The sequence below is a fragment of the Prinia subflava genome, chromosome 3, assembly GCF_021018805.1.
Source record: "Prinia subflava isolate CZ2003 ecotype Zambia chromosome 3, Cam_Psub_1.2, whole genome shotgun sequence".
In the NCBI taxonomy this organism is placed as follows: domain Eukaryota; kingdom Metazoa; phylum Chordata; class Aves; order Passeriformes; family Cisticolidae; genus Prinia; species Prinia subflava.
Window position 1 is genome coordinate 5,111,694 of NC_086249.1, and position 24,863 is coordinate 5,136,556.

Sequence of the window (24,863 nt, forward strand, 5' to 3'; positions counted from 1 at the left end):
AAATTGGTTTGCAATTTGTTTACTGCATTTATTCTGTTGTACCTTCTTGAAGCTGGAAAACTAAGGTGGTATGTGGAACTGAGCATTTCTCTTCTCTTATGGATATTTCCATGAATTCCTCAGGGTGTTTATTAGAAGTTGCCTCATTTATATCACCCTGGGACCTTTTATCTGTAAATTGGTTGCATGTCCTTTGCATTGTGTCATAAATGATTTCCCTACCCTTAAATTTCTGAAAGAAGTGATCTGTTTTCAAGTGATGGGAACCATATCCTACTAAGCCAGTCAGGAGAGCAAAGAGTTACAGTGGTGGTAAGTTTTCCTGACCACCTTCTTTGACTGCAGATCAGCTGGCTTCAGCTTCAAGCAATGTGGCAAAGGTGAAATAAGAGAAGCCTGGTGTGTGTGGTGGGGAGAGCAGCTCTTCTGAGTTATGCTTAAGAAACAGGATTCATTTAGGGGGTTGTTGCAAGGTGTGTCAAAAGGCATTTGTCACAGCGTCATGCCACAGGCTTTTCCCTCCGGCCGTGTTTCTGTGTACAGCATTCCAGCTCCGGACGCTGAACGGGCTGCAGGGCAGGTAAGAGCCACCAGCTAAGCTTTGTAACAGGAACACAGTAAATAAATTATCTCTGTCCATCCTTGTGTGCGTTGACCCTCATTCTTCATAAATTGCTCTTAACTAAAGTAGTAAAAATTCCCTCCCCCCAGCACCCGCTTTCACAGGTTGAGATGCATACAAAGAAATAGCCCAGAGATGCGGGTTTCATGTGTGATGTAGCTGATGGCATGAAAGAGCTTATCTCAGTTTTAATCTCTTTAAAACTAAAAGAGTAAATACACCAAAATGTGATACAGTAGCTCTTCTTTTTTTCTCTCTAACTGTTGCCATCCATGGTCTCTCTCTAGGAAAGTCTGCGTGTTTGCTACTGCCCATCCTACCACGAAGGTTTGTGCCGAAAGTATCGTTTCTTTGAATGGATAAAGTTGTGTTTCTGGAGGAGATGTCTTCTAGGAATATTACCTACAGTTTCTTTAACAGTTACAGCAATCGTGCTAGTCCTGCACTACTCACTCTGTAAGTGTTACTCCCCAGCGTGGTCTGGGTGGGATGGTTATTTCACATTGGGAAAAGCTCTGCACTAAGCAGTTGAGCACATAATGTGTGTCTATAAACAACTGACTTTCCCTTCTCCTTAATGTCTTTGCTAAAACAACAGAATACACAGTAATTAGCAGTTAGTAGTTGCACAGGAACATTGAAAGTGTGCACTTTATCTCTAGGTTTTTTTTTTTGTGACTGCTCATGAATACCATTATTATTGGTATTAAGTGTTATCTTTTGCAGGAAGCTATAAGAATTATTTGTCTATTTTCTCTTCACCTTTTTAAAAAACAGAATGGGTACCTGAATTGTTTATGTACTTTCCCAAATGTCAACACATAGCCATTAAAATCATGCCTTTTCATGGGAAAAAAAAAATGGGAGCTTAACAATGAAATCTTTCTAGCAGAAATGCCTGCTTAAACCTTTATTTCCTTCCTTTCCTTTCCTGCTGGGCATTACTCTGTCAGTGGGACTGTCTCAGTGCTCTGTCTATTGCTGTATATTTCTCTTAAGAGCTAACACCTGCAAATGCCAAGGACAAGCACATACTTCTGCAAGACCCTTGTCCTGTAAAGTTATTAGGTGTGCTAAAATTTTATGGGGTTTTTTTTTTTCCCTCAGCTCCAGCTTTTTCCTTTATTTATATCAGTGGAAGTGTTGAAATTCCTAATTTGACTTACACAAATGATCTCAGTGATCCAACATCACCGAAGTTCCTCTTGCAAGCAAAAGCAATCCAAAATTATGTAAGTTCCCACATAGGTAAAGCAATATTTTGTAAATATTTGTACAGAATCAGCTGGGAATGAAGAGAGGATTCTGGTTAGCCCTTTTGTTTTTGGTTGTTTTTTTTTTTTTCTTGGAAATCATTTAAAGCTAGCAAGAGCCCTGGCAATTTTCAGATACAGCAATGCAGATAGACAGATGGGACTGTGTGTCTTAGAGTAAGGTCAATGTTTTTTAAATAATAATGTTTCAGGGTTATGGACAAATTACTGCAGTCTTGAAGGAAATAGGAGAGTGGGTTTTGTTTAATTTGTTTTATTTTACTTTATTCAAACTCTCTTCCTTCTACATTTTTCTTTTTCTTTTTCTTTTTAATTTTACCTCCAATTCAATGCTTCACTTTTTTTATTTTCCTTATCCCTCACAACAGTGCTTGCTTTCTTGCCTTTCTTGTGAGTTTCTATTTGTGAGATCAGTAGTGTTTCCTGGGTGCATGTGGACAGAAGTTTTGAAGACAAAGCTATTCTCTGTTAGCTTGTATTTCCCAAAAGAACTAATCTGGTGTCTCAAAGCTACTTTGTCCACAGACAATACAAGTTGATCATACTGGAAGTTTAAAGACGGAAACAAAAATATAAATGTATTCATAAAACTTTCTTCATGACTAATTATCAAGATCTGTATCAATGGTCTTGAAATGTGATGGGAAAAAGCAATTTTTAAGTGGAATTTAATGCATATTTATGATCCTTATTTGACACATTCTGTGAAAATTATGGACAGTGCTTGTAATGTGGGGGAGGGTCGTGAGGAGGAGGAAAGAATGAAAAAGACAAGCACTTTATAGAGATTAATTATTAGAGATCATATTGGCACTAAAATATAATGTTACATTTTCTTTTAATACTATTTCATTGTCAGTTGGCAGAAACATATGACTCTTCCTTCTTGGGAAAGTACTACTTGAAGTCTGTAGTGGCTGCTTTCAGGTAGGTGCTGTTTCAGCATATGGTAGAAATTTGAAATATTCATCTGTATTTTTCTCTTTCTTTTAATGCATTTTAAATTAGCTATCTAGAAGAACATACACATCTCTGTAAGAGAACTAAAAATGCAGAAATGCATTTAAGTATATGAGCTAAGCTAGTAGGGTGACTTCTGTTCTGCCCTGTAGAATTGGTGAGAGAAATGAAGTCTGATTAATTGGTCTTGAGTCTGTGGGTTGTTTTGTTGTCTATTATTCTACTTTTAATTTTTGAAATAATGATTCAGCACTTGCAGGATCTTACTTCGGTTTTGTCCATTCAAATGAAGTTCTTTTTTAACCTCTGAAAACAAATCCTTAAATGTGTAATTTGGGGCAAAACACTCTTTGAGCTCCTGGTAAGAAATATAAATCCGTTGAACAGCAGGTTATTACAATCCTGCTAGTTTCTGAAGACCCTGAAGTGTAAATACACAGGTGATTTCAAAAGGATTGTGGTGGAATCACAAGTAATAACTAACTTCAGTAATAACTAAAGTAATAACTTGTATGTCAAGGATTCTTTATTTCAACAAAAATTATGTGAAATGCTGTCTCAAAGTATGGGCATAAATTTCTGTTGTTGTATGGTGCTAGCATCCATTAAAAATACTAATTACAATGTGTCTGGAGCTTTATATGATCTTAAAAGTGTGTAACTATACAGCAGGGATGGTAACATCCAATTTCATAAGAACTGTTTAAGGATTGCAAGGTGTAGTTTTCAGTCTCAGTGCGTAGCTGGTTAAGCCACGTACGTCAAAAATATTTGTACTGTATAACAAAAATAATTGTTAAACAAGAGCTTTTTGTCACCATATTTAGCAGCAACTACTGAACACAGAAGTTCAGCTGGCTATGAAACTGTGCCAGCCGAAAATGCAGACCCGTGGAAACCATGTCCAAAACAGTAATTAGACTGTATTTATGATGCATTTTTTTTCCTTTCACAGTGAAGGAGAGTCTGGGCTGCGAGCTTACTTCTGGAATACATTCTGGGCACCACAAGATATAGTTGTTTCTCTCAAAAAATTAATCCCAGTGGAACAAAAAGAAATCTGTAATAAACAAGCAGCTCCCTTGTTCAGTTCTGGGGAGGAAGATTTTGATCATGTTACAATGGAGCTTTTTGGTAACAATGTACCTGTCCTTTAATACCTATTGTGTCTATTTTTCTTTATCCCCTTTGTGTCTTTGGCTTGTGTAGCTGATAATTATTACATTTCAGTTTCAGATTCCACAGAATATGATGTGATGCTAAAATCAGGTAATTATTGCTTCAATTCCAAGTGATACCACTTGGGGGGGAGTGGAATCCTGTAATAGAAAAATGGCATTTTTCCAGTTATTCTTATATCTGTAGAGCTTATGACCTAAACTAGACTATGGAATCTCCATGTCTTGTGTTTCAAACGAAGGCTGGATGAAAATATCTTACAGCTTTATTCTGATGTTTTGACTAGAATGGGTGAAATTTAATAGTTCCCACTGAATTGCAGTGAGCTGTGGCTCCTATTTTTGGCATCCCTAAAAAAACCCAAACCAAACCAACCAACCAACCAAACAAACAAACAAAAACCAACAAAACCTCTAAAAAATTGTACTTCGTAATTGTAATTACAAATTGTAATTTGGCTTGTGATTAGACCATTTTGGTTATAGGTTGATAGTGATCAGTCAGATAATGTAGAGCTTTAATTTACTTTGCCTGATTTCTTCATATCAAGCACATCTCGAGATTTTTCTTCATGTCCTTAGCATTCTCATTGCATGGAGAAGGAAGAAAAGAAAATGACAGAGGAAGCAGTAGGTGTGAAGCAGATATTGTAGCAACTGCAGCTGAATCAGCTCCTGCTCGTGGAACGTGCAATGAGCTGGTAATGATGAGGCTTTGTACTTTCTTGGCCAGAGCAGGAGAAGATGATGTAGTCTGATAGGGAAAAGGGAACAAAGCTGTAAATGTAAGGGCAGAAAGGGAGTAGAGTAGTCAAGAAATGTGGGTAGGTGACTGTTTCTGCCTTGTCTGAAGTCTTACCCAAGAACTTATCTTTCAATCTAACAGTTTTTCCATAATGATCTACATTCTTTTTGGTAGCAGTGTCCTTTGACCTGTATGCCAAGCCAGGTAACAACAGGACTCTAACTCTGATGAATCCCAAAAAGTCATTTTATCAATGGAGACTGCGAGTTCCTTCTAATTACGTGGTGAGGCTGGTAGTGATCGCTTTGCGTGGAGTCACTGCAGGGAGCTGTGCGTCACACCACTTGTCAGCATATGATTTCCTTCTTCCACTGCAGAACAAGATCATTACCAGGTATGATTCACAGAGCAGAGATGCTTTACTGAGATGTACAGAAACTCTCTGAAACTGTGACAAATGGATAAAATGTGAGATTTGAAAGACAACTTAATTAAAAGTCTTGGACAGCATAATAAAAAGATCTAAAAAAGTTAGAAGGGGCTGATAAGGGTTTTCAAGTCCAATTCTCTTCTTCTCAGAGGACTACCTAAAACCAAAGCCATCTGACTAAGAGCATTGTCCAGATGTTCCTTGAACTCTGACAGGCTTTGTGCCATGACCCCTTCCCCAGGGAACTGTTACAAATTTCTGTGGGTTTTATCTACACTATGACTACTTCTTAATGGGTTGTTTTCCATAAAATTACTCTCTCAACTCAAAAAGATACAGACTTTATTTTAGAGTATTATATTCCATTACTTTCAGAAAATGTGTGCTTTTTGGCAGTCCAGTCACAGCTGAATTCCTGTTCCTAATGGGAGGCTTGAAAGTCTCCATCCTCAGAGTCACTGTGCAGTCTATTTGCATAAGTGAGTTCAGATGATATTTAAATTTGAGTGGCTACACCACTACTACTTTTCAGAGTCAAATTTTATGTATGAGCACAAGGAATCTGTTTTCTTCAATCAAATAAACAGTTTGTAGGATGAGGATGGATGGTTTCAAGGGGGGAACTTTACTTATTTTTTTTCTTTTGGGAACTTTCAGGAAGAGGTTAGCTGGGCATGAAGATTCAGCTAGGAATCTGAAATGCACTTGTTTCTGAGTGCTTGAACTTAACTGAGTAGGTGGTCTTCTTCAGCTCTATTAATGTACAAATTGCTCTCTATGCAACAAGACATAACAGATTGCCATTGCTGGCAGGCAGTGGACACAAGGTTTTTGTAAGGAGTCAAACTGTAGCTAAACAAGGAGAAGTCTGTTCTTGATGTGGGCCTGCATCTGTTCTGCTACTTATTATGGATTATTGCTGCAATTGTTACTGTGCATTATTACCAGTGGCTCAGCTTTTTGGGAGCCACAAATGTAGAGCTGGCCATGAGCATGAAAACACCTGGAAGAGAGCAAGACCAATGGAGGTGTCTTATGTAACACATTCAGAGAACATTGGTGCAGTAAGCTGTTAGACAAAATTCAAGAATGTGCATTGATGTCTGATGATTGAAGAACCAAAACAGAATTTGGTGACTGAAATCATGTTAAAAGCCTGAGGGTACCTCAAAAAACCTGACATTTTAGTTGCTTTTATTGTCACTCTAGAAAATGTGTTGCTTTGCATACGTCTGTTAGTTTTCTGCTTGAGTCAAAAGCAGCCTATTACTTAAGACACATACAGTAGAACTAATAATAACAATATGTCCAATTTCTGTGACATATATAGTAGCCATTATTCCCTGATGATTAGGTCTAGGATCACACATGGTGACTGAACTGATTCTCACCAGTTTCTGTGACCTGCAGTAATGCATCTGTACAGTGACAAATCCTAAAGCATGTTCAAGCTGAGATGCTGAGGTGTGCTGTGAGAGTATCTCATGTGGACAACTCTTCTCTTAGCCTGCCTTGCTGTTCTGATGGTACTGTGACACAAGGTACACATAGAAGATAAGCCAGGCTGTCGACTGGGTTGATAAAGATTCTGAAATATTTCCATGTGGCAATGTGGAAAGGATTTATATTGTTGTTTTATAAATATTTTGTCAGCTATTATGATAAAAAGAATTTAATAATGTCTGCAGGAGAGGAAAGGCAGAGATCCATTCACTATTGTCTTCAAATATGTGAAAGGAATAGCCTACTAAAGCAGAAGACAACTGCTTTCAATTTAAGGTTAAAAAAACTGATTTTATTGTTGCCGATTTGGATTTCAGTAACATCAAAAAACTTGATGCAGGGCTGTGATGGAAATACTCTGTTACTGTGAGGTCTAATCTTAATTGTTTTCATTTGCTGTGCATAAAAAAAGGGTAAGAAAATTATAACACATAGATTCACAGATATCACGCAATATTCTGAGTTGGAAGTGACTCATGAGGATCATGGAGTTATAAATAAATGAAAGAAGTCCAAAATATTATGTGGGTTGCAAAATGGACTAAGCATAAGAGTGAATTTACAGATGCAAGAAATAGCATCTCACATTACAAGTAAAAGAACAATAGGAAGTAATAGTTGCCAAGTATGGGACTTCACATTTTGTGTGATAAATTTTGTGACACAAAACCAGGCTGAACGTGGATAGATTGGAAATGTTTTGGGTTTATCTGCTGCAGAGATGCTGCTCAACACTGCTGCACTGGCACTTGTTGCCTTTTCATTCCTAACCTCTGCTTCTCAGTGCCATGATCACCACTGAAGTGACATAATCTGACATTGCCTTTCTGATGCTTCTATAGGTGTGAAAACTCCAGGGCTCTGTTAAGCAAGAAAATGGTGATTTACATGCAGAGTGACTAAGCCTCAATGCTGGGAAGCCCTAGCATCCCATGTGCTATCAGCTGGGTGGAAAAATAAAAGGGAAGTGGTGGCCAAGGGAATGCTTCTGAAACAGATGCCCAGATCAGTGTTACTTCTGCCCAGTTTCCCAGCAAAGATGACAGGAATGTGGGAAATATTTTGAGATTACTTTCTTAAATGCATTTTTTGGTACCTTCCAGATGGTGTGGACCTGGGGCCTGGACTCCTTCTGTTGTGCATTTAACTTCATCAAGTAATGTAATGTTGCTTACCTTCTCACTGGACCGAAGAGGAGAAAACAATATATTAAAAGCTCACTTTAAAGCCGTTCCTAAAATTGGTACATAGTTAATAGAAACAAGCATCCAATGGAAGCACACTTATTACTGGTTTTGCCTCGAAAAAGTTGATATTGCCTTGAACATATCTTGGGGAGGGAATGTTGGCATATAAAGGAGGGAATTATCATTCTGATCCACTTTACAAAAGACTGAGAATTTAACAAAGAAGAGAGAACATTCTTTGGTCTGGGAGACTTTGCCTTCCTGATAACTACTCAAGCCTTACTTGCCAGTCACTGCATGGGTAACACGGAGTAGTGGCAGCAGAGCAGCCAGACAGCTGCAGGCACTATCTGTCTAGGCAAAGCTAGATAGCCCCAGTTACAGAGCAGCTACTTTCATCAGTTTTGGCAACATATCCACAGATGGTAGAATCTGTGTAACAAAAATGGAAAACAAGAGCAAACACTTCTCATTTATCCTTGTTCTTTTTCTGACAGCATTGTTCAGTGTAGTTAACTGAACAAGAAAAGTGTGTTCCACACCCTAAAAGTACATTCCAAACCTGTGGGGTGCTATGGATTTTACAGGAGTGCTGCGTGGTGAAATATTTTGAATAATGCCAAACCGTAGTACTAGTTTAGAAGAGATAAAGGGGCTTCACAGGGTCAATTTTAGCTACAGTTATTTGGTAAGGTATAAATGAAAGAATTTTGACAATGAAGCAAGTGACTATTTTTTAACATGTGGAACAAGTCACAGAGGATAAACTTCTCCAAAGCTACCACATTTCAGCTTATGTCTTCTTCATGCTGCTTATCCAAATACTTATCCCATGCACATTACTAATTAAAATGGCTTTATTGTTCTGTGGATGGGCATTTCAAGTTATATTTAGCCCAGGTTTTGACATAAGATTTTTTTATTTCAACATTGTCTTATTTTTCTGTTATGTTCATATTCACATTCACAATGTTACCTAAAGGGAACAAAAAGGACTAAGGATTGGATATCTAGGAGGGTACTTGGCAGAAAATAAAACCTCAAAGGAATTGTTCAAATGTGGCATGAATTTTCAAACTGAGAACTAATAAATGAACTTCCTTGTTTACATGAAATTAATCAGTTTTTCACTTCACTGGGCTGATTGTTTTTAATTTTGAAAATACCTACAGAAAAGTCAGAAGTAAATTGGAAGGGGGAGGTTTGTTGCATCGACATCTAGTTGCTTCTTTCACTTACCATGAAACAATGCTTTTTTGAAAAAGCAAAAGTTCAGTCAGAGGGTTTTTTGTACTTATCTTTAGTTGTAATTTAATCCAAAAATAAGAGAAATTCAATGTGATATGGAGGTGGAAGTTAAGTGATTTTCAGTTAATACAGGAAAAATGTGAGTTTATTACTGTCACAAAGTACTCGTCTAACTCTGTACATAGAGAAGGGTCCTAGTAAGTGAAGCAGACTCTGCACTTTAGTCTAGCTGAGGTAATTGTGTTCCTTGCTGATGTATTTCTCTCCTAGTATGTGGTGGTCATTATATTTCCTGGAATGGGACACTGAGTTCCCCTTATTACCCAAGTTACTACCCACCCAACATTGACTGCACCTGGATCATCAAGGTAAATGCTGGGAACTCTTCTGAGTACTGATGACTTTTCTTTATCTTATGTAGACACAAAATTGGGAGAAATGGCTTTTGGTGTGGATGAAACAGAGAGAAAACCTAGTGAGACCACTGTGAACCTAGTGAACCTCACGTCTTCTCAGGCATGCACTTCTTTCCTGTCCTATGTACAGGTGCCAACCATGACAGGGAAATATTGCCAACTTCCAGAAGTTTGACCATCATTTGTGACAGAAACAAATTAATGTGTAAGATGACAACTCCCAGCAGCCAGAGATAATTAATAATAATCTGAGCTATTCTTCTATGTAAAAAAACCAGTCATGGAAGTCATGCCTCACATGATGGATACCACACAATTTCCCTGAATTTCACAGAACCAGGACATTCTCTGGCTCAGAAATTCACCTCTGAATTTCCAGCAAGTCCTTTGGCAAGACTTAAAATCTGCTCATGATTTCTACCAACCGCCTAATGTGTTGGTCTATTGTTCCAATCAGCATTTAACTACATTTTAGTTTCCCTGGTAAAGGAGACTTTCCATGTATATGACTTGACAAGTCTCTACCTTTCATGGTATTATTAGCAGCTTGTAGCACAAAACTCTCGCCTCTGTGCAGGACAGGAACACATGACATTACAAACCTAGCATGAACCTTAGACACAGTACTTTATGCTGGCTGCAGAAAGGCTTACACTCCTTCATCAGGCACAGTCTAGCCAAAGTTGGGTCTAAAAAGACTTCTATAGATGTTTAAATTAGCAAAGTTTTTTGGTTCTTCAGAGGCGCTAATTTCAATAATAGAAATGCAGTACTTTTAATCCCGTAATAGGTAGAACATCTTGAAAGCAGAGGCTGTTTTCATTTTGTAAATGCTTGTCAGGGGTTTTATCTTTTGATTTTTAGGCACCATTGCCTGGTTACAAACTCTCAATGAAAATCCTTGTAATACAAATTCAGGAGAAGTCTCCAGGGTCCAGTAAATGTGATAAAGACTGGTTAGAAATTGATGGAGTTAGGTGAGTAAATACATTATTTTCTGGAATATTGATTTGCACTTTGAAGTTCTGCCCATTTAGGCATGCTGGATTTTTCTTACAGGTATTTACTTTTTCTTTTGTTCCCCTTCGAGCAATAATGTAAATGAACTGTAAATTCCTGGCTGTGGTCTTGATGTGGGCGAAGAGTTTGTGTAATCAGAAGTGTCATTTTCTTTACCACTTCCTCCTCAGTGATTGCAATTGTTATACAAGCGCTAAAAATAAAGCTATTCAGAGAAATTAGTCTCTTGGAAGGAGCATATTGAAACAAGCAACAGGTGTTGGATTTGGCTGAATGATTTAATCCTTTGCTGGATGTGCAGCTTGTTGGTTTGCAAACCTAAATGGGCAATCTGAAATCATGCATGCTTGAAGAAGTTTGTATTTATAAGGTAGACCCTGACATTGATCATCTTGCTGTATTTTGTTTCAAAGTCCGCTAACCCCAAAAAAGTTGCAGAGTGGGAGAAATTCGTAAATAGGCTTTCCAAAACTTTCATTGGGCAGTTTTTAACACCAAAATACCGCTGATCCTTATTGCGTTGTCTTAAAGCTTTTTGATATCACTGCCACTCAGTAAAAGAAGACACAGCTGTATGATAGTGATCAGTTTGGTTAGAAATTAATATTTCTCACTTTTGCTTTGCTAGATACTGTAAAGCTCTTTCAGAAAACAACAGAAACAGGAAATATGGCTATTCTGTTACAATCAACTTCCATTCTGATGAGCTGGTCACCCACAGAGGGTTTTATATTGAATACAAAGCTTTCAGTCACACAGACCGTAAGTTACTAAGAACACACTTTAATTTTTGAGGAGAAACCTTTGAAAAACCCTGCTTGACAGACCAATCATGTACAACTCAACTTGCCTATTTTCTTAACCTTATTGCAGGAGACAAACGTGTAAAATGTTATGTCTTCAGTTGACCAAACAGAGGTACAGATTTAGATATAAGATGCATTTTGAAGCTAGTACTTATTTTCTAACTTTTACCAACATTTCTGTAAAATGGAGAGTAAAAGTAAAATTTTTCAATTTCTGTAGATCTACTTATATGGCACTTTGCTGACACCTTAAAATAGCCAAGCTGCAACATGAAAATAATACGGCAGAGGGCCTCTTAGCATGACTCTTCTGCCAACAAAGGTTAACCATGAATACTTAATCTTCTCTTTCAAATCACAACTCCGGGTGCTCTAAGATCAGTTTCCAGGTTTAGTTTTACTATTTAAGTTATACTGGCAGTCAAAGAAGACCCCTTCTTAGAATTGTTGCAGAAATATATCTGGTTTTTTTATAGGCCTTTCCTAACTCCCCAGTCTATGTACTTCAGGATCAATGTTAGATTTTGGGGGGCTTCCAGATGGTGGAGCAGGAGTTTTCAGGAGATACACATATTTACTTGTGACATTTCTTAGAAAAGATGCAATTTCAGATTTTTTAAATGCCTGGGGCTTTTTTGCCCAAATAATGTCTAGGTAGCTAAAATTCTCTGTGATTTCAAGAGATCAGTTCATTTTCAGAAGCCTCTTCAAATCTTCAGCTTGATTGTCAGAATTTAGTTCTTTTCATTGTTTACATAGAAACATTTAAGTATTAAGGTTCCTTGTACAGATTTTTGTTTCATGCCTTTCATTCTAAATAAGTGGTAAGTCATTCTGTAAGACTCACAAATTTTCAGGGATTTCTTCCTCCACCAATGTGGGTGTCTTTCTGCTAGAAAAAAATTACCAACGCTTCTTAGTTCTGTGGTTACTGCCTCAAAAATGGTTGAGAGTCTAAGCCTAAGGAATCATTTTTAACAGAGAAAATTCCCAGTCTCTATCATGTGTATCATGTGCTAGAAGCATGCTCTGCTTCTAGCACTGAGCCAGCAAGCAGATGGTTCCAAGTTATTTAATCAATTCTTAGTCATAATCAGGAGGCTCTGCATAAAGACTCATCAGGAGGAGTTGAATAGCTGTGATGTGTCAGTATCAAATTGATGCAGCAGTTTGGGGAAGGCTGTCTGAGATATCAGCATGGATTGAGAGAGCTGGCCTATATCAGCCTTGCCTGTAGCAGTAGTAATAAGAGAAGGAAAAAATATAAATACTTGTTTTCCTACATCTTTAGTACCTGCAGTCACACACCTGAGGTTAGTTTTTTCCCATTGTTGGGTGCCCATCAAAGCATGGTTATTGAAAATCACAGGCACTGCTCTGAGCTGATGTGGAAAGCAAATGCCAGCCATCAGCTGGATAACTCCAGGGAGAGGTGACAAGAAAATGGAGACACTCCTGCTTTGAGCCTGTGCTAGCTGGGTCGTGTGGGCTTTCCTCCCACTCACATCACATGCAAGGCAGTGAAGAGGACTAATTTATTCCTGATTGGAACTGGTTAGATAGCTGGGGGACAAATGGATTTGGTCCTTCAATCTGATGCAGCTCTTAATTTGCCTATGGTGCCAAATGGGAGAAAGTTTCATTTGACTTCACTTGGGCAGAAAGAGGAATGATTTGAGCTACTTATCCTTTCAGAGACTTTTTTTTCTTGCACATCTGGAAGAGTGAAAAAGAACAAACATTTTTTGTCTATTGGAAAGAAACAATTTACTTTCTATACTAGTATTTAGTTTACGTGAATATGAAAGAAACTCTTGGTCAAAGGCTGTTTCATAGTGAGACTGCAAGTTTTGGGAAGTGTTTGGTAATGCACTTATTCACATCAGAACTGAGTGTAGTAACACAGAATAATTTCTACAAAATTTTAATATCAGGAAATATGTATTTGTAATACTAATGAGAATGCCTAGTTTTGATTTGATTTTCCTTGTCATTAGATACTCCTGTATTAAATACATTCCCTTAAAAAATCAAAGAAATGCTTCCTATCAGTAGTTATGTATCTGTAGTGAATGACTTTCAACCCTTAGAGGCAATTAATGGGAATTTAATTTGCTAAGTGTATTTAGGTGACTCATTTAATTTAGACTGCTTGATAAAAATCTTTGACAAATTGTGCCAAGTAAGATATTATTTCTTTTTAAATATTCAATTTATTTTACAAATGACACAAACTTTAATTTTTAATAGTCGTTTTAGTATTTCTTCATGGTACAGTCCTGCATTACTGCATTTAGACTGTATCAATACTTCTAGTGTCACTGATTTCTTATTTTTCTAGCTTGTCCTTAGATATGCAGACAGAATGTGCATTCCTTCAAGAAATCAGTTTGAATGTTGGAAAGGCTGCCCAGATGGTGATGATGAATTGGATTGGGATGGAGCAATTATTTCTAGTTTGTTGTCTTCTGTAAAGAATCTCCCACAAAGATGAGAGATGGGCTGAAATTATCTCTAAACTACTGCTGACAATCTTTAAGATCACATGAAGCATGTGGGTGAAGATGTAAAATTGTGGAAAAGAGGCTGTGTAATGTGTCTCTTTAAAGAGTGAGAGAACAGAAAAATCAAGAGGGAATTTTATACCAATCTTTACAAGTTAACCTTCCAAAGGAAAAAAAAAAAAAAGAATACGCAAGAAGTAGCCAAAGTAAGCTATTTGTAAAAAGTGAAAAGAATATTAAAACCAGCAAGGAGATTCAAAATTTTGGTTTAGTTCCCTGCTGTGAGAGGATAAATTGATAAGTTGTACTTTGACACTGTCTTGTGTGACAAGCTTATCAGTAAGTAAAGAAAATGTTGAGAGAAAAAAATACAAGAGACTGTTTCCAGAGAATGATTGGTCAAGACTCATTACCAAAGATGAAGGATATTTTTAATGTCATTCTGCTAATATTGTTATGGAATGTTACATAATTTTTGTTCGTGATCTAAATTATGGATTAGAGTAGATGCTTATGAAATAGGAAAAGTGTTGCACAATAGAAAGATGGATGTATTTAAGAGGAATGTATTTGTAAGTGGTCCTGAGAATCTGTAGAATATATATGGAGAAAAATAAAGCCTAGAGTATGAGTCAGCAGTGCCCTGGCAGCCAGGAGGGACAGCTGTGTCCTGGGGGGCATCAGGCACAGCATGGCCAGCCAGGCAAGGGATGGGATTGTCCTGCTCTGCTCTCAGCTGGGGCAGCCTCACCTCGAGTGCTGGGGGGGAAGTTTTGGGCACCACAATATAAAAATAATAATCTATTGTTATATGAGTGTCCACAGGGCCACAAAGATGGTGAGGGGCCTTGAGGGGAAGCCCTATGAGGAGAAGCTGAGGTCACTTGGTCTGCTCAGCCTGGAGAAGGGATGACTGAGGGGAGACTTCATTGCAGTTACAACTTCCTTGTGAGGTGAAGTGGAGGGGCAGACACTGATCTCTGCACTCTGGTGACTAGTGACAGTCCTGAGGGAATGGTCTGAAGTTGTGTCAGGGGAAGATTAGGTTCGATATGAGGAAAAGGTTCTTCACACAGAGGGAGATTGGTCACTGGAACAGGCTTGCCAGGGAAGTGGTCACAGCCCCAAGGCTGACAGGTCAAGAAGCTTTTGGACAATGCTCTCAGACACAGGATGTGATTCTTGGGGATGGTGCTGTGCAGGACCAGGAGTTGAACTGTGAAGTTGATCCTTGTGGGTCCCTTCCAACTCAGAATATTCTGTGGTTCTTTGAAAATTTGAATATAGATAAATAAGCAGACATGTAGATTGCCTAAGTTGCTATTTTTGTTAAAAAATGGCTGGGGGATGATTGTTGCTCAAAAGCTCACTTGTGAGTCAAAGTCACAAAATACTCTTTGTGAGTTTTGTTTGTATTTGGTGTTTTGTTGGTTGGTTGTCTTTGTTCTGGGTTTTTTTTTAAGTATCACACTTAGGATGTTTTAAGTATCACATCTTGGGATATAAGACAGGAATTAGAAAATATCTTCCCAATCACCAGTGGGAAGGCTTCAGCTAGAGTACTGTACGTAAATTAGGCACTGCATGTCAGAGAAGATAGGGAACATTCAAAAAATGCCAGAAGCAGTGACCAGAATGTAATCCAAAGTAAGAGAGCACAGCACAGCTCTCTCCATCACTGGATGCTATCAAAACCAAGATAGATAAGTGTCTGATAGAAATGGCTCAGAAACATCCACATGAACTCTTGGGAGGGAGGGAGTGTAGAATGTGGCTGTTGATCTTTTGTTTGTATTAGAAATTTACAGACCTTTTTTCTTCAGGCTGTAATCCAGAACAGTCAAACTGTGGTGATGGGAAATGTAAACATCAGTATAAATCTTGTAAAGATGATGACAGCTGTGGGCAGGACAGTGATGAAAAGAACTGCTGTAAGTATGTATTTTTAGCTATTTTCCAAAAGATGGTAGAAGGCAGAAGCAGGAATATGCATATTTTAACGGTTAAATGTGTTGTTTCTAGATTTTTTTTTTCATGGCGCACACAGTAAAAGTTTCATAGTAGTGAACAGAAATCATACAGAGTAAAACTAGGTTTTGGGAGAGTTTAGACAATTAATGAAGAAAAATCCAAGATAACAGGGATTTTAGTAAGAAAATCAAACCATTTTGCTGGTGATCTTGTTGGAAGAGCACTTTTCCCCCAGATGCTGATGGATCTTGGTTCTGTACCACATAATTTAAGGAAGAGAGACATAGTAAGCTGGGGACCTTCACCACATTGATCGTCATTTACTCCAGATCCACAATGGTTGTGGACATTGCTGGTACTACCAATGGCTCCCTAGTGACTTGCTGCAGTTTGCTTATGTAATTTTTGTCTTGCTTTCAATCTTGGGGTAGCCAGGAGTAAATCCTAAAAAAAACCAAACCCTACCTCTCACTGTTTAGAGGTCTTTTTAAGCAACTGGTAATAAGAATAATAGTAATGGAGGCAAATTGCTGAGATCTGTCGGGATTCTCACAATAGTAAACTGTCCTAAGTCAGAATTTAATTGGAGGGAGGTGTAAAGCTCTTCCACAGTTTTCTCAATTTCACTTGAAAATGAAAAGATGCTGTGAAGATTTGTGATTTGTAATGCCAGTAGTGCTGGTGAAGGCAAAAGAACAGATCTGAGAAGCCACATTTACTCAGTTTAGAGTTATGTAAAATAGGAGTGTGGACAGTTGGAAGGTCTTCTTTGACCTCAGAGACAGTGGAGACTGAAATTAGTGTGATCATTAATTAGAGTGGATCATTCCCCTGTCCTGTCTCCATAGAGGGACCAGTTGAGACCAGTATAGACTGCTACTTCTACTTCAAGCAGGCTAAAATGTGTAGCTTTGAACAACATGCTGAATGTGCAAGGTTTTGTTAATAATTTCAAAGCATGACTCTAAACATGTGACACGATCTTCTCTTTCTTATTTCAGCCTACAAAAGTTGTTCCCCTTATGCATACAAATGCCTCAATGGAAAATGCTTGCTGAAACCAAATCCTGAGTGTGATGGGAAAAGAGACTGTACAGATGGATCTGATGAAATGAGCTGTGGTGCGGTAACATTTATGTTAAAATTTGCTAGTTACTTGGGAAAATAAGTTGACAATTTGTGTTATTATTAAGCATTACCGGATAAAGAATTGGTTAAATCAAATATGAATTTTGAAAAATTGATTTCCTGGTAACATTGTATGCAAATGTCTGTCTTGAATTTTGCACTTGTTTCTTTTAAATCAACTCATCCATTCTGTCTATGGTGAGTTATTTCAAGCAGTGACTTCCAGGATATGCTGGTAGGTCTTGCTTCTTTTTTGAGCTGAATGAAATGCAGTCAAGGAGCTGTGTTTGTAAGGAGGGAAATGAGACAAGAATTATTCAAATGAACCTTTAAATTATGCTTAATCTCTTTCTGAGTTATTCAACATTTTAGAAAGCGACACAGAAAGGTAGACAATGACTGCTTTATATCTGACCTGCCCGTTGACTGAAAATGGGCAAGCACTTGCCTTTTTACCAATTGCACAGTAAGGTCTAAGGGTAAAAGTCTGTGTCAAGCATGACAAAGTGAATTAACTGGTGGGCTTTTTACTGGTTTATTAAATTATTTCTGTTAGCTTGTGGAAGACGCCAGCTTAAGAAAAACAGAATTGTTGGAGGTGAAGATGCGAGATCTGAGAAGTGGCCTTGGCAAGCAAGTTTACAGCTGGGGGCGCGTGGCCACGTGTGTGGCGCGGCGGTGATTTCCAACAGGTGGCTCGTGTCTGCTGCCCATTGCTTCCTGGATTCTGATTCTGTGAGGTAGGAAGAAATTATACTGTTCTAGAGTATTTGCAGTTTAATAACCTTACAAAGTTGCTTTCAATAGTTACCAGAAGCTATTCCTTATAACTTGGTGACATGACCTCGCTACATAAACACTCAATGTTGTCTGCTGGCTTCAAAAGTTTTAAGTTTTTGAAGTTGTTCTTTTGCTTCCATTGCCAGTGAGTCCTGCATGATAGAACACTGTTCTGTTAGATTTAGGGCAAACACCTTTTTTTTCCCCTTTCTTTTCAAAAGGCAGGGGTTTTCTGAGTAGAACTATGGCCTTTTATCCGAAGACATGTTCTGTTTATTGATCAGTGAGTGAAAACCTCATTGATGTTCAGTTTAGGTAGTGTAAATGGAAAATGCATACCTCCTACATGTGGTAAGGAGGAGAGAGAGTTTAATAATTTTATGAGTTCCAAAGCATGATGCATTGCAAGGAATTGGTCTTACAGCTCCAGAATATTAATTATTTTCATAATAGCAAGTGAAAACATTGCTTAATGTTTTAGCAGACAGAGACTAGAGTGAATCTATCTTCTGAAGTCATATTCTACTCCGTGCACTTTGGTTTTGATCAATGTCCTCAAATACTGAAAAGGAGTTTAAATGGAGTGAACGAACACTGCATTGCTTTCCAATGGGATGTTCTAAAAACATTTTTTTTACAGATACTCTCTTCCAATGGGATGGAGAGCATATATGGGCTCACATACTATTAATGAAAAGAGCAATCGTGCAGCTGTGAGATCAATCATAAGGATTATTGTCCACCCACAGTATGACCAGTCTGTCTCAGACTATGACATTGCCCTGTTGGAAATGGAGACACCTGTACTCTTCAGTGAGCTGGTACAGCCCATTTGTTTACCCAGCACCTCTAGAGAATTTCTTTATGGAACTGTCTGCTATGTAACTGGCTGGGGAGCCGTAAAGGAAAATAGTATGTTCATTTCCTGGATATACTTTTTGCAAGTTTGGCTTAGTTTTAAACTCTAACGCTGGAATATTTATACTTGTAAGTGAAAAATAAAAACCCATGTAGTTTACTTAGTGTGTCTATAAAAAGCCAGAAAATATCTCCTTAGCTACAGTCTGTGAATTCTGAATGGTTGCTTGGGTGGCAGGTGATAAGCGACAGAATGCATGCTCTGGTGTCACAGATCATTGAAAAGCAAATTATTATAGATTTACAAAAATGTGCCCATTTTCATGCTCATGACTCATTTTATCTGGTGAATAGAATCTTGCAGGTAAAGAGATTGGTAACTAGCAACTATTGCAGAGAAAGAATTTGTTTCTCATAGACAGTATACAGCCATAAGCAGCAATAAATGAAAAAAAAAAAAATGGAGGACCTCTATTTTCTCTGTCTTAACCAAAGGAACTTTAAAGGATGCCTCATGAAGAGTTCTGCCTCTGTGTAGCTTGGAGCAGCCAGCTTAAATGGGGAGGCAGGAAAAAAGCACATTGTGTTAGAGAGGGGTTGCAGGGGAGCCTGTGGGATCCTTGCCCTGTCTCAGCTTTAAATAGCTTGAAACCTGGGCTTGGGCAGCATCTCAGCACATGAGAGATGTCAGGATATTTAGCTCACAAGGGCACCTTATGTCAATACCATAATACAGAATTAAGCTCTTAGCATCATTTGTGAGTTACAGACTGTTCTTTGGAGTTTTTTAGAAATTATTTGGTTTTTTTCATGCTCAGCTTCATTCCTCAGTTTCTTCCCTAGAACTCAGAGCATGGAAAACAATATAGAAATAGCATTTTGTAGGACTTGGATGTTTTTTGGTACACAGATATGGTGTAAATAGTAATAAAAAGCTTCTGGCATAATTTGAAATGCATTCAAATTTAGTCACCCTGTGTGCAGTCTTATCTTACAATTTGCATGACACTTTTACTACTTTCTGGCAGAATGAGATCACAAAGATAAAGTCTAGGGAAATGGAAAGGTGGTGCATTGGAACCTCTATGGCTATAGGATAGTGTGGGCAACAGCTTTCAAAAACTAGGGCAGGCACTATTTGAAGGGAAGGGAATTACTCTGCTGTTGTGAGCTGGGTAGATTTTAAGTTTGAAACAACTCTCTTTTGCTTTTATAATTGGTATCTCTGTTAGAAATTTGTGCCACCTGAACTTCTGCAATACCATTTGTATTTTTGTTTCTAGGTCATCTTGCCAAAACACTGCAGGAAGCCCAAGTGAGAATGATTAACCAAAGTGTTTGCAGCAAGCTCTATGGTGATCTTATTACTTCCCGTATGCTGTGTGCTGGGAATCTTAATGGTGGTGTTGATGCATGCCAGGTAATCTTGAACTCATAGGAAAACTACAAAGGAATGTATGCATTCATTGGAAAACTTTTCAGAGATTTAGGTTGTTTGTGCAGTGGGGTTTTTTGTTTGCTTCCTTTTTGTTTTTTTTAATTGAGATATCTTGAGTCTGAGTTCATGGTTAATTAACATGGCAACTAAAATCCCACCAAAATAAGGAAGAAAATTTATCATAGATAATCTCTGACTCTTTTGAGAAATATCATTTTGCAAAGGCAATGGGTAAAATGTGTCGAGAAGAGTTCTTTTTCATCTTCAACAGTTGTATTTCATACAAGAGAACAAAAACATAAAGATGAAAGGAGTCACCTGTGATAAAAGGTCCACCTGTGAATTATGCTGTTTGTATTAATTTCTTATTATCTTTTTTAAATATCTGGGTATGGTATTGCTAAAATAGTGTAAAAGTATGATGAGTAATGTATTGTTAGAGTTGCAAAGAAATACAAAAGGAAAAGCTAAGCTAGGTTTTGGAACTGCAGCTGCAATGGTGCTTTTTAATTTCAAACATTCATTCATGAGTATAATTACAAGTTGTGACTACATCACAGTAGTTTAAGCTATAAAACACAGCTTGTTTACTCACAAGGTCAGAAACTGCTTTTTGGCCATACTGCACCTGTCCTGACTCTGCCTTCTTTCTCCTAGTACACTAGTTGTGTACTTCATTGGTGTTCAAACTTCTGATGATTAATATCAACTTCATAAACATGTTTTTAATACCAGTTACAAAGTAAAGGGGATAGAAATTTGCTACTGATTATTAGACTAAGGCAATTTGGTACAATCTTTGTGTCATATATAAATTTTATTATTTTAATGCAATAGGGTAACTTTTGCAAGATTGTAGCTCATGGTGGGTCAAAGTTCTTTAACACAATAGATTATTTGTAGAATTTTCTTGAAGTGTTTAAAATCTAATTAAATGAATTATTATTTTTATTAACATTATGTAGAGTTTGTCTGCAATCTTTGACCTTGGAATTGTTGTGCTAAAATAAGGTAATTTGGAGGAGTGATGTTCCTCCAAAAAATGTGTTGCTTAAGGAATGCCCTTGAATTATCAGATGGGCATTTTTAACCAATTCAGCTGTATATCATACTAGCCAGTTTTATCCCTCTGGATCTTTCACTTCTTAGTCTGGGTAGCATCTTTGGGTTTTGGTTGGGTTTTTTGGTTTTTTTCCCTTCCTGTCTCCCTGCCTTCCTGCCTGCCTGCCTGCCTGCCCTGCCTTCCATCCGTCTTTCCTTCCATCCTTCCTTCCATCCTTCCTTCCATCCTTCCTTCCATCCTTCCTTCCATCCTTCCTTCCATCCTTTCTTCCTCCCTCCCTTCCTTTCCTCCCTTCCATAGTATATGTTTCCTGTAGAGAGGAGTGACACTAGGAGTTCAGGAAAACCCCACAGCACCCTAAACCCCTTTACTACACTTTCAGACTTGTCAGCATCCTGTTTGGTTTCACTTCTTCCTGGACATGTAAGCGGTGCATATGTTGCACAAGTTACATGAAGCTTCCAAATACCTTTCATTTTTAGAAGTTCTAATAAATGAGAGCTAAAAAAATTACCCTTTCAGACTGTTTTCTTCCCACTCGAGGATATTGTTTGATCTTAGTTCCTCTGCTTAGGATCCTTCCTCTGCCACTGGCATACATGCCCTTTGGCCTTTCAGAACTGGCTGAGTGATTGGCTGGACTATGCAGCCTCCTTTTTCAAGTCACTTTGACATCAGATTATCAACATTTCTAGCAGCCTGAGAGAGAGGAAGAACTCTGGCTTCTTCTCTTATCTCCAGATAATTTTATATGACCATAAGAGATAATTTTGTTTGGTTGGATGATGAAAACTTTCTGTTATTACTCTTTTCTCAGTATGTGGCTTTCTCGTGACCTCTTACATGTTTTGAATCCAACTGGGGGGCTCAAACAAACCCCAGGGTCAATTTGGAGGCTGCTGACTGCCTTGTGTGCAGAGAGGAGCTGCACTGAAGTTGCCCAGAGTTCTGTGAACAGACAAGTTCACAGAAGACATACAAGGTTAAAGCAATGAAAGGCAAAAAAACATTGACAAGCACAGATGCATTTTGGTCCTGTGAACTGAATTGAATAGGAACTTTTATTTTTCTACATTGCTGTACTAACCTGTATGTTCAATTTGAGAAGACAGATCTTATTTGCACATTCCCTAGTCCTTGTTCCTTTTTCTGCCTCTACAGAGTAGTCTATTGCAGACTCAGTCTCGATAATAAAACTCCTGATAATACTTAATTGTGCCTGGTTTGTTTGTTGGGTTTGGGTTTGTTTTGGTTTGTTGGCTTTTTTGATTGGGGGTGTGTTGTATCATTCTATTCCCACTTAACACCCAGTATAAGAGATCTGCCTTCAACCTGTGAACAATTTATGTTCAAATTGTAGTAGAATTCCCTGTTTCCATCCCTGTCTTCTTCTCTCCCTATCTAGGCTGTGGTGAGTTATTCTATGAATCTTGTAATGGAACCTTATCAAGGAGTAATTTTATAAACTGCTTCTCGCCATTAACTTTATATTGATTAGTGTGCTACATCCATGAGTTAAAATAATTGAAAAAATATGATATCTGGCTGGGTACATTATATCCAGAAGTAAGTTTTAATTCATATTAATTTTTAATCTGAGAAAAAGAGGGGCAGGTATTTACTGTTCTTCAATAACCTATTTTGTGTTTCAGTGCCCTGTGTGTGTGCACTAATGGCTGGACTTCCTTCATTCCAGGGGGATTCTGGAGGCCCCTTGTCCTGCACAGGGAAGGGCAGTAGGTGGTACCTGGCAGGCATTGTGAGCTGGGGTGAGGGCTGTGCTCGGCGCAATCGTCCTGGTGTGTACACCAAGGTGACAGCACTCTATGACTGGATCCACCAGAATACAAACCAGTGAGCCAAGGAGAAAACGCACATCACCTCTATGTGAGAGCTGCTTCCTACTGTAGTCGATTTATCATGCAACATGAAAATGACACACTTCATGAAATAACACACTTTTTAAATGAAGAAACTATCATTTGTGGTTCACCTAGCAATAACTGTTCGGCCTCAGAGGATCTTCAGATTCCTTATGGATTCATCTTCCTTAAGCCTATTTGCAGAAACAGCACTATCTTAAAAACAAAATAAAATGGATTAGAACCTGTAACAAAAATCAAGCCATACCTCATTCATAACCCTTCTTCTCTCCTTCCTTGTCCCTTGTTATCTGTATTTGTTTCCACATATGCATATCTGGATAAATTGGCCACGTGCCATATATTTTCAACTCTTAAGGGATGTTACAGGATTCTAAACATAAATAATTGTTTCATAGTTCTTAAAAATATGAATAGTGTATTGTGTACAATGCTGAGATTAATTCTTTCTACTTATGTCTGACTGCATGACTTTTACTTTCTGGGCTGTAACTTTTGGGGTTTCTGCTGTGTTTTCTTAAAAATAGCAGATATATAGGCTCAAAAATGTTAGAATGCAAGAAATTTTCACTAAAGAGCTGGAAGGGCATGATTTAGGTTCTTTGGGATGATGTCTAAATAAAAGGAAGAAATAATTGAGTTGTGATGCAGTAAACAAAAGGAAACTATAATGCTTTCTTAAATTCTCTTTAGAATTTGAACTAACTGTAGGGTTTAATGTTTGCAATAAGTTACATGTGTATTTCTCCAGCTCTGGCTCTGGCATGCATTGTGAATTTTTAGCATGTTCCTGGTAGGTTAGGATTATTTTTCCTGCTGTCCTCGGTCCATAGTAAGCAGAGTTTCAGGCTCAGGAAAATTCTTTTGTGTATCTTTCTGGGCTGTGTGCACAAAGTCACACTAAATTGAAATGGACATAAAAGGAAAATGGATTTGTGTGGTTGAATGCATCCTTGGGCTCAAATGAAGTAAAAGAAGAAATGACAGCAACATTCCTTTAACCTTGGTAATAAATCTAGGTTGTATAATTTTAATCTCCTAATGATCTTATCACTCCAAATCTAGCCAATTTAGGGTTTCCAAAGCTATTTCTGGGACTTCAGAATACTACTACTTAGCCTAATAAAAGAATTGTTTAGATGGCCATAAGATCATTTAGATGGTCTTTAAGTTGTGCTCAATATTTGGAAGTGTTTAGCTTTCACCTTCAATATATATATTTAAAAAATGAAGCTGGCAGTTTGAACATCTTTTATTGCTGTCCACACAGCTCACTTACTCTGCAGTACATAAGTATGTGATCTTTGTTTAATGTTAGACCCACCATGGCAGAGTGTGGGGGAAGTGTTGAGAAGAACTAGCACTCACTGCATGCAGTGAGATTCCTCTTTCTAACACTGCTATTGTTTTTCCTTACTTTCTCCTGTTGGGCATCTTGCTCCAACTCATGTCCAACTTATAGCATAAGTTATATTGAAAGCCTGTATGTTAGGAGGTTTGTTTCTTTAGTGGCTACTCAATTAATCACATCTTCCTTTTTAATAAATGTGTTAAAACTGCAAGGAGCTATGTTTTATTTGTTTGTGCCTCTGAAACTCTAAACCCCAGGTGCATTCAGAACTGCATTGGTGCCTTGGGCTTTCCTGTTTCTGTAAAGCTGAGCCTAATGTGTCCCTGTTACTAAAGTGTACATTTTAGGGCACAAGTTTCTCTTCTTTTTGCTGAAACCAGAAATATCCTGCCTAGGGAAGAAAACAGCTTTCCTGCTGTTCTGTTTTAGATAAAAGCCTAGCCTAGAAAGTTCAGCTCACTTCTTGACTCCTCCTTTTCTCTGAGAGTTTCTCAGCAA

General features: G+C 38.0%; 1 protein-coding gene across 1 annotated transcript; it reads left to right on the forward strand.

Annotated features, from left to right (window-relative positions):
* The first annotated feature begins 163 nt into the window (after positions 1-163).
* Positions 164-24,568, forward strand: LOC134548792 (suppressor of tumorigenicity 14 protein homolog). The gene is made up of 17 exons (XM_063393844.1): positions 164-580; positions 910-1,078; positions 1,730-1,854; positions 2,756-2,823; positions 3,812-3,990; positions 4,087-4,125; positions 4,957-5,173; positions 7,816-7,955; positions 9,418-9,515; positions 10,428-10,540; positions 11,212-11,345; positions 15,717-15,824; positions 16,866-16,985; positions 17,549-17,732; positions 18,413-18,684; positions 19,914-20,050; positions 22,828-24,568. Exons 1-17 carry the CDS (start codon positions 434-436, stop codon positions 22,987-22,989), a joined length of 2,412 nt encoding a protein of 803 aa, XP_063249914.1. The 5' UTR covers positions 164-433; the 3' UTR covers positions 22,990-24,568.
* The last annotated feature ends 295 nt before the right edge of the window (positions 24,569-24,863 follow it).